This window comes from Sphaeroforma arctica (genome assembly GCF_001186125.1).
Source record: "Sphaeroforma arctica JP610 unplaced genomic scaffold supercont1.15, whole genome shotgun sequence".
Lineage (NCBI taxonomy): Eukaryota > Ichthyosporea > Ichthyophonida > Sphaeroforma > Sphaeroforma arctica.
In genome coordinates this window covers 182,854-197,001 of record NW_014040543.1, presented here as the reverse complement: position 1 = coordinate 197,001, position 14,148 = coordinate 182,854, and the positions used below count along the sequence as shown (strand labels likewise).

Sequence of the window (14,148 nt, the reverse complement as noted above, 5' to 3'; positions counted from 1 at the left end):
ATAACTTGCTGGCTGCGTGTTCATGTATTAGTATAGTATCGTGTTTCCTTCTATGTCATTTTTTCTATTTTTCCTATACAATGTTGCTTGTTCATGTGTTTGAATATGCAAGCCACTATACGACTATACGGAGGGATTCGAATTTCCCTATTGGATACATCACTCTGAAAGTGCCTTTTCTCTTCATTTTCCAGTTGGTGTGGGCCATGCCGATTTCTTGCACCAGTGCTAGAAGAGGCTATTGGCGCGTCAGATGGTCAGATAAAACTTGCGAAGATCGATGTGGACTCTGAGGGTCGTTTGGCTCAAAAGTACAAGGTATTTTGTAAAAAGAGTCTAGACTTATTGTTCAACTTTCGTTCAGTGCCATCTGCCCTGGCATTGTCACTGCTTTAATTGCATAAGACAGTGGGAGACGAAACAAACTCAAAAGCATATCGAAAGAAAGAGAACTGGACAAATGACACATAATGCGATAGTAGCTGCATCGGCTGATGGCGGTAGTAGGATGATTTTCGATAGGCAGTGCCGGGTATTCTTCACTGTCGTCTATGAATATAGATTGATGCGCGATCTGTGCATCTATTTTTATTATTTTTTTGTACAATCGTGCTGGGCGGAGAGAGAGCACGAGCACAACAATCGAGTAGCACTGTCAGAAATACAAAGCCATTTTTTTCATTTTCTTCATCCATTTTCAGGTATCATCTATACCCCTGGTATTGGCGTTTCATAAAGGAGAGGTCGTTGATAAATTCAGTGGACTCCACGACCAAACCTTTGTCGACAACTTCGTTTCAAAACTGGCTGCACTCAACAAGAGGAGTAGTACTGAATAGATCAGCATCGACATTTGAGACGCCGGGTGTGAGCATAGGATGCAATTGATTCAAAATAAAACATACCTGAGCATTAGGTTTTGGGATCTAGCTATGAAGTAGCAGTGCCAGAGCCACCATTAAACGAGTATTTGCAGGCTGCGTTAATATTTAAAAATTGGTCATTTATTGTCGAAAGCGCTGCTGTGTGTTGCTGCTTGCTGGTAAAAAAGTTCTAAGTTTTGTGCACTATGGTGTCCGTCGTGAGATATCCTATGTCAAATGCGCTTTACTTTTACAGCGAATACTCTGCGCAATTCGCTGAAGAATAATTGATAGATTGGTTATTTGGGCGTATAGCGTAGCCTGGTTTAGATCAGAATCCATCTTCTACGCTACCAAGATTTACTAATCTCAGTACTGCTACGTGCTGATCGACTTGAGAAGATCTTCACCAGTTGTAGGCAAGATCACACCCAAATGAGGCGATACATTCATCATTCACAGCCTCTATATCAAGAACAATCCTAGGAATCCTCTGTATTCTGCTTTTTGGCTGACAGATCACTAAGGGGTGTACTCGCAGAATTCGTACTCGCAGCCCTTCTCCGTTTGCATCTCTGACTTGGAGACTAAATCGAACCGGTGGTCACTCTCAGGATCAGCAAAGAAAACGTCACATTCAAATGCCCCGTATACCCTGGTATCAGGAAGTAGGCAGGATGCACAGAGTGCGGATGTTATCGTCAAACGAACGGTGTGTAACGGGATATAGCAAAGTCCAGTACAGACCTTGCGAGGGTACAGCTGAAAGTAATCAATGGGGAATGCGGACGTTGGGTGTGATCATAGGAGACTAACTAAACGGCGTGCATTACTTGGGTGTCACATAGGCACCAATAGCACTTGGGGCCATTGTTAGGGGAGGGGCATAGCAGGAACTAATTCCATAGCGAAAGTATGAAGGTGTGAGAGGTTGAACACGTCAAATACAACTTAAAGCAAACATCCGGCGTGAGAATGTATCTCTCGCAACGTCATATGAAGATCACAATTGCTTCATACCACACTGAGACTCTCCCTGCCATTCGCTTTTCTCACAGAGCTCGAGAGACACGAGAAGTACCAACGCTCGTCTGTACACACTATTCTAATATGGCACATGTACACAATACGAGAGTTGTACTTGGTGATTACAAAAGCGTATCGTAGCATATATATAATATATTGACGCGAGTAACTACATTCGGGCATATGGGTGCAAAGACCTTTAGCCAAATGTGCATGTTGAAATACACATAGGTGTTGCATGCTCCAGGATTAAGCGAGACTATATTTCGTACGAAAAGTAATCGCGAAAATCACGAGAGCAGGTCAAAGAGTTAACCAAATTTCATACCAACGTCTACATATGCGAATCCACTCTTGATGTCCTGTCAACCGCTACCACAGCATGCACTCTAGTCGCTTACCTGGTGAAGTGTATCTTATCAATAATACTCGGTGTCTGCAGGGCACTGTTGTACAGCGTTGAGCCGCCGATCAGAAATATGCGATCTATATCGTTGCAGCCATTAGTATTCGCCTGCATCGCGAGTTCAATGCTATGCTCTAACGAACGACCCAACAGCACACCGGAAGGAAGGTCATCGGTTCTGCCATCGAATTGTTCCGGCAAAAGGAGATGAGACCTTGTTTAAATTATGACAAATACAGTACACAGCCATCCCAATGAACCAAACATTCACGGCCGTACACATAGGTAATCGCAAACACAACACACTTCGAAACATGTGCTAAGTCATATACACAGACACACCCGAACTTGTGCGAATCTTAAGATTTGCTCCGCAAAGGAGACTAGCGGTATCCATTTGTTCAATATAATTAGCCGTGGCGAAACAAAACATTCTTGTACTCACTGCGTGTTCTTCGAGCACAAGCATCTAATGATCAACAGAAGCACTTGGACCGTGACGAGTGTGTTCAGGCACACTAATGTGGTCTCCATACATGCACACAACCAAAGGGCACATGCGTGAAAAGGGACCGCAACATACGTACACGAGTATCGGGGTTATAAAAGGACGGTTTAGCTCAGTATTGAATGATTTATATCTCCTGCACACATAATCACAATTCGGGAACAAGAGTGTTAAGGGCAGCGTGGTTGTTTCTATCATTTCGCACGAATGTCGATATACTAGCCATAGTCAAGACATATGTGTATGCATATGTATGCAGGCGTTCACCTAGTATTAATACTTACCTCATAGTTGAGCTTACAATTATGTTCAACCTATCTGCCAACGGTTTAAATTTAGATGGGATAGACTCCCATGTCTTCCTGCCCATAATGACAGCGTTGCGCATACCTTGAAGGGAGACATCAACAAAATTATCAGTCGCGTGCTATAATGCCTACTCAGTTGATAATATGTCAAGCATCTACTTGCATAGCAGTAACTATACACACTGAAGCGACTAATGCAACCCGAGCCTTACACCGACACATAATTCAGCACTTAAGCGAAGCAAGACAGGTCGATATTCATCTTCGAAATCGAGACGAGAATGTACTTAATCGCATTTTATCAGCTATTTTATCGGCAGTGTTTATAGCCATGGGGAATGCACATCTATAGAGGGTCTGCTGATGGAGAAATGCGTACTTCGGGTGGCATTGAAAAAGTATTCTGATGCTTACGATCATAAAAATATAGTCAGATATAGAACACAGTATAAGAAACGCCCACTCACCTGCAAATCAAGACATTCAACAAAGGTGCGAAATACAAACTCACAGATACGAGGCAGGTGAACAAGCAAAACAGGGCTACAAACGACAGCCCGATGCAGTACCCAGAAGGAAAGGCGTGTACAGACATCAAACGACAGCCCGATGCAGTACCCAGAAGGAAAGGCGTGTACAGACATCACATTCAGTCAGCTAAAAATTGCCTTAATCGTTCGAGCTGACACAGCATTGCAAGTTTGCTTGCGAAATCCACAGCCAATGATTCGAGTACCAGAAGGCGTGTTTGGCCCATGTACATTCAGTATACAAGTGTAACGTCGACAGCACTTTTGCGCTCTTAGCGAATACCACAAATCCATAAAACGATATAACAAGACAAAAAGTTCTGTGAGCAGACATAGCTACCAAATGTGTCAGTTAATCACACATTAGCCAAGTCGAACCTAATGGCATAATTGAAATCAATTGCGACTCTGCCACACAAGGAAGCTAACACATATCTGTAATTTCCGCCTTAATCCGAAAACCACACCCGTCAATCTGTGTATGTATATACATTCCCGCTGTACAAGTTATCAATTGTTTTGTAACTCGTGTAATAATGGGTACCTTCGGGCGCAGTTGTGGTGGTTTTCTTAAAGAATGCCATATCACCTCTCAGTCTCCATGGAAGGTTGCCTTTCACACCTATACCACCATCCTTCGCTGTCGCCGCAACGATAAGAGAAATCTTCTTCAACCCGGTGGCCATGATATTATATGATTTCCTCTCTCTACCCCTACAACAAACAGTCTATGCAATGATTAAATATCAAATAAGTACGTGCTTGTACGGTCACGAAGTACAGTATGCTACAATATAGCGACCAATGCGGGGTTAACTTTGGCCGTATGTATGGACTACGGTGGACGTATGTCGTATGCTGTATGGCGAATGGCGGATGGCGTATGCCGTGTGCCGTATGGTCATGCAATTTTTATTGCTTTTGAATATCCCGCCAAAAAATGAATACAGAAAGTACCCGCCAATTTTTTTTGTTGCTCAGTCCTTGGAAGCAGATCCTAGGACAGCCCCAACTTCAGTAACCAGGACAACCTTAGGCAAGGCGCCCACACGTCACTCGATGACAAAAACTACACTGATTCTAGCGCGGCTAAATCATCTAGCTTAGTTCCCTGATAGTAAACGACGTGTGTCTATGACTTTGCTACATGTATACAAAAAACAACAACAAAAAACTGTATAGAGTAATCAAGAGCAACACCATTCAGACGCAGTAAGCTGGAACGACATCACCTTATAACAAACAAAAAATGTATTGCCAGAAACATAAATAAATACATAATATGAGATCAAATTGCCTGGACTACGATAAGAAAAAACGCCTTGAACTCTCGGTCATTCAGAGGCAACGTGTAATTTGGACATCAATTGTACAAAAACGGTGGATTCTGTTGAGGCAATACGCGAAACACGAGCAGTGATAGAGTGTTGCCATATGTCAGACAACTTGGTGGTATTATAAATTTTCAAAAACAGCTTATTGCAGAATTGAAGCCTTTGTTATATTACAATATAATGCGAATTACAATGCAAGATTTCGATCGAGTTTTATATTTTACGAATCTTAGCCGTTATCATCTGTTTACAAAACAGGTGACTTTCCGTATTATACTAGCTACTAGCTACAAGGCCCATAGCTGCACATGGGATATTGAAATATGCATTTTTGTAAAAGCATCGACAACTTCCAGCTCTGGTTATGGTCAGACATCTAATAATTCTGTTCGGAAGAGGGATTTTTTGCCGGCTTCCAGGAACGACCATTCTATAAGAAAAAAATGAGAGCATACGGTGAGTCAACGATCTATTGAAATAGTATTCAGGCCATGAAAGTATATTCAGTGGCAACCATTAGTATATATGTAAATGGGAACCCACTCTGACATACAATAGTCAACAAAGTTCTCCCACCCAATTTGAGAGAAATTACGCTACTCCATTGTGTGATTTGAGGTCAATGCCGGCGTCTAGTGTGGAAGATAGCTCGGTCACATGAAAAACAAGGAACTTAATGACAATCTCAAATTACAGGCAGAATTGCAATTTAAAAAATTCCAGCAGCGTAAAAATTGCGAAAAAATTGAAAGTGTAATCGTAACTAACTGGTTGATGGTGACATGCCGTTGAAAAACATACCCCGTTCGGCTGTACAAACTTGATTGCCTCGCTGTTGTTGCCACTGAAATCGAACTTCCTGGCAGCTGACTGTGTATTAGCAGCAGATGTGGAGCCATTTTTGCTCCCGCCATGACCGTCCACATGCCCTTGGTAGCTTCCCCAAAATAGACCATTTGATTTATCCCCATGAAATATAGAGCCAAGAGGAGCATGTCCACTGGTACCACTCATATCTCCCTTCGAAATCTTTCTGCCATTCAAGTCCATCCTTACTCGCGAGCTCAGGCTATTCTCATTGAGGCCGAAAATGTCTTGGCGACTTGCATTCGAACCAAAGGGGGGCGGTTGTGAGTGAGGTGCGTGCCTGCTAGAGCCACCACCTTCTAGACATGACGGGTGAAAAAAGTTCGTACCAAATCCGTCGCAGCTTACATCCATGGTCTGCAAAAGAACGAGAAAATATATATGAATATGTCAACTGTGTAAATCCAAGTCGAGCCCGGAAGATCATTCTACCTAACGAAAATCATGGTAACGCAGACTACGAGGCTTTTGCTACCGTTGACAATGGGCTGTTCACTCGGAGTGTACGGTGCAAGTAGCTTTATGCCCACTTGGCTACAAGGTTCCATAATACACACGCGTTGAATGTACAACCTATACTGATGTATGAATATGCAATCGCTGAACGCCCTTTAAATATCAGGACATTATAATGTGTAAATATAAGTTTACATAAAGAGATATGTAACATTGTGTCATAACCTTTTACGCACGAGGACATACCTCGTCTCCCCAGGGCGAGTTAGACGGGGCCAAAAGAACACCAGGTCCTTTCGACACCTGGCTATTCACAGATTCCTTCCGCGAAAACGGAATTTCAACTTTATCTGTAATGGATAAGTGACAATCATGAGTACGCACTCACCCGTTTGCATCTAATACGATTTTCCCACACGGAGGTGTTTCTAACTGAGAATAAGAATATATGCTCGTTGTGGTTTATATTAAAACAATAGCGAAACGGTTCACACCCTGGATGATAGTATGTACAAAGGCAGGGACATAATGTGCTGATATAGTGTGAGATAATGTGTCAGAAACATATTCATATCCACGCAGAAGTGTGTCTATCCTTCATACACAAACAAATTACAACACTCGCGGCTCACGGAGGATCAATTACCTATACCTGACCACTGGTTATCTGCGTCCGTGCAAGTCATAACAAATGTTGGTTTCTCCAGTCTCTTCTCGACTTCTGCTAAAGGAGCCTGGCCTGAAGTGTCTTTGAGCTGTTTCGAAACTCGTGCCTCATTGATGGTCGTCTCAAACGGCTTTGAGGCAAGCGAATGTTCAGACAATAGTTGTGGCGGACCGATATCATCACTACTACGCTTTTCGAAGCTGAACTCACTGGACTTCCCTATACTGCGTACGGTCTGCGGTGGAGGTGGCATGATGTGGTCCTCAAAGAAACTTTGATCTGTTTGAGATGGAGATCTTGCAGCTGCTTTCGGAGTGTTTGAGAGCGGCTGGACTTCTACTGGCGCGTGTACATGCGGTTGTGTCTGATCTAATTTTTGGAAATCGGTTTGATCTAATTTCTTGGACCCATTTTGGTTGTCTCGGCCTCGGACTTCATCAGAGAAACGAGGTGATGCTAAACTAAACTGCAAATCGAGAGGTAGATCTTGATCAAGCCCATTGTGTAGACCTCCGAATGAGGAGGATATGACCCCCGGCGCACGATTTGTCCTATTCCTTGGTAGCAAGCCATGCATGTTGGCTAGGCCTGTACCCTGCCCTGTACCCTGCTTGTCGTTTAAGTGTATATTGATGTCATGCTCGGCGGCTCCATTCCATACAGCATTCTCATGCTGCGCCTGTACGTGATCCGTCTGCAAAGTCAATCCAAAGTCAAGCCGACCCATAGACACAGGCTGATTGCTGCGCGTTGTATCCTTGCCTACCGCTACAGCATTATGATCAATAGATAATTCTACCCCGGTATGCCCGTTTGCGTGTGGGCCTGTGGCCGACATCACTGAACCATCTTTGGGCGGAACGGTTTGTACCTCACCCAACGCTTCTGATGAAAACGACAGGCTCAGAGAGTCAGAAGCTTGTCTAAAATCGGGCAGATTTGAGCCATTCTGCCGACTGCGCGGTTGCTTCTGTGACTGTGACTGTGGCTGTGCTCGTTGTCGGGCTTGTTGCTGATTCTCATACATTTGCTGCGATTGACGTGCTTGTTGCTGTTCTGCGGTGTTTTCTAATTGACGCGCTGGTGTAGTGTACGAGGGAAGGGACGCAGCCTCCGGAGAGTGTCTGCTGTATACTGTTTGCGTATTCGTAAACGAGTGCGGACGAGACAGCTGTCCGGTAGTATTGTGAGTCGATGCACTTGTAGATACCTGTACTTGAGTTTGTTTTGTAGAAGGCAACCTGAATGGCTTCTGAAATGGTATCACAATAGTGCTGGGCGGAGGCGTGTTGCTTAATGTGTACTGTATCCGTATGTTCTCGGCGGTAGTGGGACCGAGTATCTCCTGGAGATCATGTACGGTTGCGGCTGACGGGCATGAGCGCAAACTAAATTTCACACGCATCACGTTGGTGGCTGGTGGTGTAATTTTGGATTTATAAAATGAGATAAATAAGAATAAACGAGGATGAGCCTGTTAACCAATTCCAGGAAAAGAAGGAGTGGAATCTCGTTAAATGAAATCAAAAGAAGGGATTATTTAAGGTTGAAAGTAGGGATGAGCCCAACCTTTTGAAAGTCATACCTGTGGTTTGGTTCAAAGGAGTAGCCCACAAAGTGATGTCCGGCGCCGGCACCGAGGATCTGCTGAACCATTTCTTTTCTAAATGTCCTAGAATCTTCGATACTTGTTTACTACCCTTCTTAATTTGCAGCCTGTATATTCAATGTGTAGTAGAAATATGTCTCAGTTTATAACGCCCAGATGAACGAAGACAAAGACAGAAGGGACGAGTGCCTGCATGTGAACCTGCGCCATTACAGTGAAGTAGCGAGAAATAAAATACTCAATACAAATCAGAAACCAGACACGCAACAACGTATAAAACCTAACACATACGTTATCAAAGGATTCATGCCCATCTGCAGGAGGCGTTCCTTGTCGTCAGTCAATGCTGGGACCATGTCCACCCGCATAGGGCCTGAGGTAGTCTTGGCGGTACTATTTGTCCCTTCAGTTGGGGTGCTATTGGGCTGGCGTCTTTCTGTATTCATAGATGCTTTGCCAGCAGGACTAGATTGGGCCCTTGTAAGTGTGCGTGCACTCAGCTGTAGATCAGAATTCGCGTCGATTTGCAGAACCTCTAATGGGTGCGTATTAGCATTGCCGTTCGCGTGTGCTGACAGATATCGCGAAGTACGTTCAGAATACTGACCTGACACATCGACTGTGGCATGAACACGTGCATCTGACTGTACAGGCATGCTAGAATTGGCCTGTGCATGTATGCCCGATTGGGGTCGAATCTCAGCGCTAGCTTGTGCATATATATCTGAGTGGGTATCAGATTGTGCACGTATGGTAGCCAACCGAAGCTCCACATCGCGGTCAAGATCTCCCCAAGAAAGCTGATCTGCGCCGAGTACTTGTCGATCCATTGCTGAAGCCGGATTAAGATGCGTATCGCCGATGGAAGTTCGAGAATCGCAGGTTACCCCATGTACAATCTGAGTCGTTAGCATCCGATGCTGTGCCCGTATGTGGTCTTCCGCGCCTATCACTGTATTGGGAGTCCCTGCTCGGAAATCGTACATACCATTTCCTAAGCCACCGCTGCCGGTGCTAGACACAGAGTGTCGATCTTTTCTCACGAAACTACCAATATCTTGGTGCGATTGATGCAAGAATGAGGACTGAATGTCAGCCTGAGCAGTCGACTGCGAGAGTTGCTGGGGCTTGGGTTGTATCTGGGAAGCGGGAACGGTGTGCGCCGGCAGATGCATGTCGGTTGCATCATTAGACATCCCGACTAATCTCAATTCGGTGTCCATCTCTACGTCTACATCGATGTTTATGCTTGATTTGCCGTTCATCTCCTCGTGGGTGGGAATAGTCTGAATATCGTTTATACCATTAGGAGTAGCGCCATTGCTATCGAGTTTCTCACCGGGGGTTTCACCCGTGATGGTACGATAGGCAGCGCCGAATCTATCCTCACTGGACACAATCATCTCGTTATTCTGCCCGAAGCTGGACCCAAAAATATTACTGCCAAAATCTATTCCACCATGACTTGACCGTTCAAAATGTGCTCGTATCTCTTCTGCAGGGGTAGTCTCCAAGTGTCCTTTGATGGTACCAAGTGACAAAGACGAATATCCGGATCGCAAGCCCGAGTAACCATCTGAAAACTTCTCGGCATTCTTGTCAAAGATATTCGTGCCACTTAAACCCGATGACGATCCTGCGGGAGCCTTGCTGTGTACTGTACCTTCCTCCTCCGATTTCCGTTTTACGCCAATAGGCTGCGACAACTCAACGCTCGACGTTTTGTCCCGTACCATCGCAGTCGAAGCAGGGTCTAAGTTCACCTTGCTGAGGTCTACAGAGAGCGGTCGACTGATTGTCTGTAAGACTGCTCGTCGCGGTTTCTTCTTAATCCCCTTACCAATACCCCCATCATTTCGGGGTACATCGCTAGGCTGAACTTCCTTGCTAGCATGGACACTAATATTATACTGTGATGTTGGCTGTTCTCCGGGTGAGGATGCGGTCGTATTCTCGTTTGCGTGGCTGTGCTTTCTCAGCTTGTTAGCCCTCGGGAACGCACTGCCCGTATCGATGTCGTATTTAGACAGGTACCGTTGCAGTTTCCGCTTAGAATAACGACCCAGTAACTGGGATATTTCATGTTTCAGCTCTTCGTCGCTCTCATCGCCCCCACTGCCAAAATCTGTATGTGACAACATGGGGTTGTCAGCTGTAAGCCGTGTTTCCCCCTGGATGTGAGTTCCTAGTCCAACTTCCTCACCAGACTGTGCGCGTCTTCCCATGTCTGTACTCATGCGCAGAAATGTAGGTGTTGGCTTCGGCTTCTCGGTGGACCTCTGCATGTCGTTGATAGTCTGTATAGGCGTCTGTTTCCTTTCAGGCAAAGCTGAAGCTGATGATAAAACCGTAAGCGGAAGATCCCTTTCTTCTAGGCCAGTATCTACACGTCGTGATATTTTTACGTCCACCTCCATGTTTGTATCATCAGTATAGTTCAGGGGTGCTGTAATTGTAGTTGATTCCGCAGCAACGGACAGGCCGATCGTCGGAGATTTAGCATTCATATGCGTAGATGTACCCTCATGTTTTGTAGCAGCGGTGACTGGCAACTCCGGTGCAGTGTCCGCCACTATGTCATCCTCTCCCGTTGCAGCAAGCTGGTTAGACAAGACACTATTTATTTCAGGTTGTTGTTTGAGGTTCTGTTCCTCCAAGTTTGAAGGTGTAAGCGAATGTGGCGTCGAGATTGGCTGTGATGACACATTAGTCGATTCGGATATTCCGGCAGTACCTTGGACTGTCAGCTGCGGTTGCTGAATTGGAGGCGTATGTGTAGAATATGTTGAATTTGACTGCGATTGAGACCGGGTGGTTAGACATGAATGTAGTTGCGTTTGGGGCGGCACACTCATGCGAGATTGAGTTCGGGTGGGTGAACCTGGGTGCGAGTGACATATGTTTGGGACCGACGGAGAAGAATTCGGATTCGATTGGGAAGAGAGCGCTGAAGTTGGGTGCGGTTGACTACTTGGTGGCGGTCCCTGGAGCGCTAGGTTTGCGGAAGGGGGTTCGTTCGGTTGAGCGGAGTGTGCTGGAGATGAGTTAGATTGAGTGTGAAGCGGTGATGGTGTAGCATGTTGGCGCGAGTCAGATTGTCTCGCCGACAACGCGGCCTGCTGATCGTATATTGTAGGCCCCGGCTGTGATCCGGTACTCAGTTTAGATTGTAATGGTTTGGGTGGCTTATTGACCAGCACCGTCTTCGACTTCTCCTTCTTATTTTTCTTCTCCGCTGTTTTTGCACCTACAACAGAAACAAAGCACAATAGCTTTCAATGCCCGGCCGACTAGTGAGTTTACGTCAAATCAATTCGAAAATGTATACATTGTAGATAAATGACATACGTGGTGGGCGCTTAACGCTCAACGCTGGTTTCTATCTGAAATATTGTATAATAACCACACCTTGTATGGGAATAGATATGAATACCATCAATCGTTATCACGAAAAGTGAATGTTTGTAAATTTAGTGTCGTATATAAGGATATAGCTAACACGCTCACATTGCCGAGACTGCTTACCACTGGCCGATTTCGATCTCCACAGGCCAGAATCGCCATTAATCTTAGTTTTGGAACCTAACACCGCTGGAGTGCCTTCTGCAGAGGGCTGTCCTGACAACCCCTTTTCTGTACTGGTGTCTGTGGCAAGTGCCGGTGCATCCGACGGAGTGGTTGCCTTCTTAATGTTCGTCAGAGATCCACGGCTTGCCCGTCGACGATTGTCGAGCACTCGTTCTTTCCCCTAATTTAAGAATATTGGGGATAGTTCAGAGTGCAACAAAAAATTATTTCGAAAATTCTGCAACTCAAATCGATAAAGGAAGGTACGAATCTGTAGGAGAAGCATGCGAACTCGGAAGCATGGATGTATAACGCACCTGTATCCATGATCTTCTTCTCAAAACTTGAGCAGACTCGCTCGTATGTTTCTAGGCATAAGTGAACAAATCGCATACCTGGCGCTTGGTTCCCAAAGCCATAAACAGACGTTGTGGCATCGGAACAGACTCGTTCTGCTTGCGCGGAGCACCTACATTCGAAGTACCCACACTTTCATCTCTGGTAAACCCTTCAGCTGTTTTCAAACTTCCATTGGCGCACGAGGCACCGGCCCCCTTCCCTGTCCGCGAATCTGCCTCACTTTCAACATCATCCACGTCGGACAGACATTCCTCGAGTTCATCAAGGTCAATACACATTCCATCGTTCGTATCGTTGTCCAAATCCACCGTGCTCACTTGAGGTTTGTACGATTCGAGCTCAACCACGGTCTCCGCCTCTGGCTCCAATATCGGTGCACCAGAGTGTACAGGTCCAACTGACCCAGTCTTTAGACTTGGATTATTGCCTGGGTCTGTACTCGTTCCGATAGGTTTATCGGCAGCTGATGTACGGCTACGGCTACTATTATTAGTTGTTTTTGATTCTGAAACGGTTTTAGCTACAAGCCCATCTGTAGTACTAAGGTTATTTTTCGATGATGGCGGTGCTTTGTTAGATGCTCCAGCTCGGACAGGAACTGAAGACTTTGACGATGTACCTTTGAGAGTTTTCGATACTTTCAATCGCGGGTATTTCTTGGGTGGTGGTGGTTTCATATCAGTGTGGTGGTGGTTATGATGGGGGTGTTGATGCGCGTGCGGACAAGGCCCGTACTTGGGCAGGGGTATACCATTGGCATCAAAGTACTTATCTCGCTTGCAAGACAGCCTGTGAGTACAAAGGTAATGGCACATTCAGTACACATAAAGAATAAATCTGGACGGATGTGACAAGGAAAAGGCATAAAACAAACGCACTAAACAGGCATAAAACAAAACCACTTAACAGGATTGGCTCATGAGGGACAAAAACAAGCCCAATGCTACTCAAATAACCTTTCATTCAAATATTGTTGTCACAAGTGACACACTATGAAGTTGGTAACAACAAATACAAAAATAACTCGCTTGAATAAATGAATAAATATGACATAAACCGTGTTGCTTTTGTCACATACTTCCTGGTCTTGCCCATCTTGGTAAATTCGGTCTTTCCTTCCAAGCAAAGCTGTTTCAGGCGCGGAGCGAACAAATGGGTGTAGCTGAAGCTCGAAGAAAGATTATCCGCAGGTAAATTCAAGGTCTTCTGTAGGTAGTACAGACACTTTAACTGGTACCTTTCGTCCGAGCCTGACGCGGGCTTGCATTCTGTGAGTAGAAGGAACATTTCATTTAAGTGCATGATCACGAACATATGCTGAGTGGCTAAATGGATTTAAATTAACTTCCGCTTGCTATCAAAATTCGAACTGCTGGCAGAATGTAAATTTTCGGAAGCACGCATACGGTACACAATCGTGCAAAAGCGAGAGCAGAGAACGATACTCACCATCACCAAGCATCTTATAGATCATTTTCAGGTTCTGATAGTAGTAATTCCGGATTTGATCTTGCATTCGTCCGGCAACGCGAATCTTATCGAACTCCTTTCCAACCTGGTAGGCACACGATAACGAATGTCAAACTGTCGTTTAGCTAGGTGAAATGCATAGGAACGTCCACACACACGTACACACACACACACACA

General features: G+C 45.1%; 3 protein-coding genes across 3 annotated transcripts in view; 1 reads left to right on the top strand and 2 right to left on the bottom strand.

The window, feature by feature from the left end:
• SARC_00498 (hypothetical protein) overlaps positions 1-839 on the top strand; it is a gene marked incomplete at both ends in the record, with an annotated part of 5,670 nt that extends 4,831 nt beyond the window's left edge. The window contains 2 exons of the mRNA XM_014305835.1: positions 195-318; positions 702-839. Of these exons, the coding sequence (XP_014161310.1) occupies positions 195-318; positions 702-839 (262 nt within the window). The remainder of the gene's footprint in view (positions 1-194; positions 319-701) is intronic.
• A 157-nt stretch (positions 840-996) lies between these two features.
• Positions 997-4,500, bottom strand: SARC_00497 (dihydrofolate reductase). Its single transcript, XM_014305834.1, has 4 exons — positions 4,186-4,500; positions 3,088-3,193; positions 2,291-2,473; positions 997-1,518 (listed from the first exon to the last, which is right to left on the bottom strand). The coding sequence occupies exons 1-4, from the start codon at positions 4,325-4,327 to the stop codon at positions 1,386-1,388; spliced, it is 564 nt and encodes a 187-aa protein (XP_014161309.1). The 5' UTR covers positions 4,328-4,500; the 3' UTR covers positions 997-1,385.
• Positions 4,501-5,181: 681 nt separating this feature from the next.
• Positions 5,182-14,148, bottom strand: part of SARC_00496 (hypothetical protein) — a gene marked incomplete at its 5' end in the record, with an annotated part of 12,212 nt that continues 3,245 nt past the window's right edge. Inside the window, 10 exons of the mRNA XM_014305833.1 lie at positions 5,182-5,405; positions 5,777-6,199; positions 6,545-6,648; positions 6,945-8,381; positions 8,551-8,681; positions 8,866-11,821; positions 12,100-12,322; positions 12,537-13,290; positions 13,580-13,769; positions 13,951-14,056. Of these exons, the coding sequence (XP_014161308.1) occupies positions 5,352-5,405; positions 5,777-6,199; positions 6,545-6,648; positions 6,945-8,381; positions 8,551-8,681; positions 8,866-11,821; positions 12,100-12,322; positions 12,537-13,290; positions 13,580-13,769; positions 13,951-14,056 (6,378 nt within the window). The 3' untranslated portion in view covers positions 5,182-5,351. The remainder of the gene's footprint in view (positions 5,406-5,776; positions 6,200-6,544; positions 6,649-6,944; positions 8,382-8,550; positions 8,682-8,865; positions 11,822-12,099; positions 12,323-12,536; positions 13,291-13,579; positions 13,770-13,950; positions 14,057-14,148) is intronic.

Bases quoted from the DNA above. Each gene is read 5' to 3' on its own strand.
- SARC_00497 (XM_014305834.1), bottom strand. From the start codon at position 4,327: ATGGCCACCGGGTTGAAGAAGATTTCTCTTATCGTTGCGGCGACAGCG. The intron at 2,474-3,087 runs GTAAGTATTAAT...ATTCGATGGCAG, and splicing joins ATTGTAAGCTCAACTATGAG to AACCGATGACCTTCCTTCCG. The intron at 1,519-2,290 runs GTAAGCGACTAG...TCCTGATACCAG, and splicing joins GATAAGATACACTTCACCAG to GGTATACGGGGCATTTGAAT.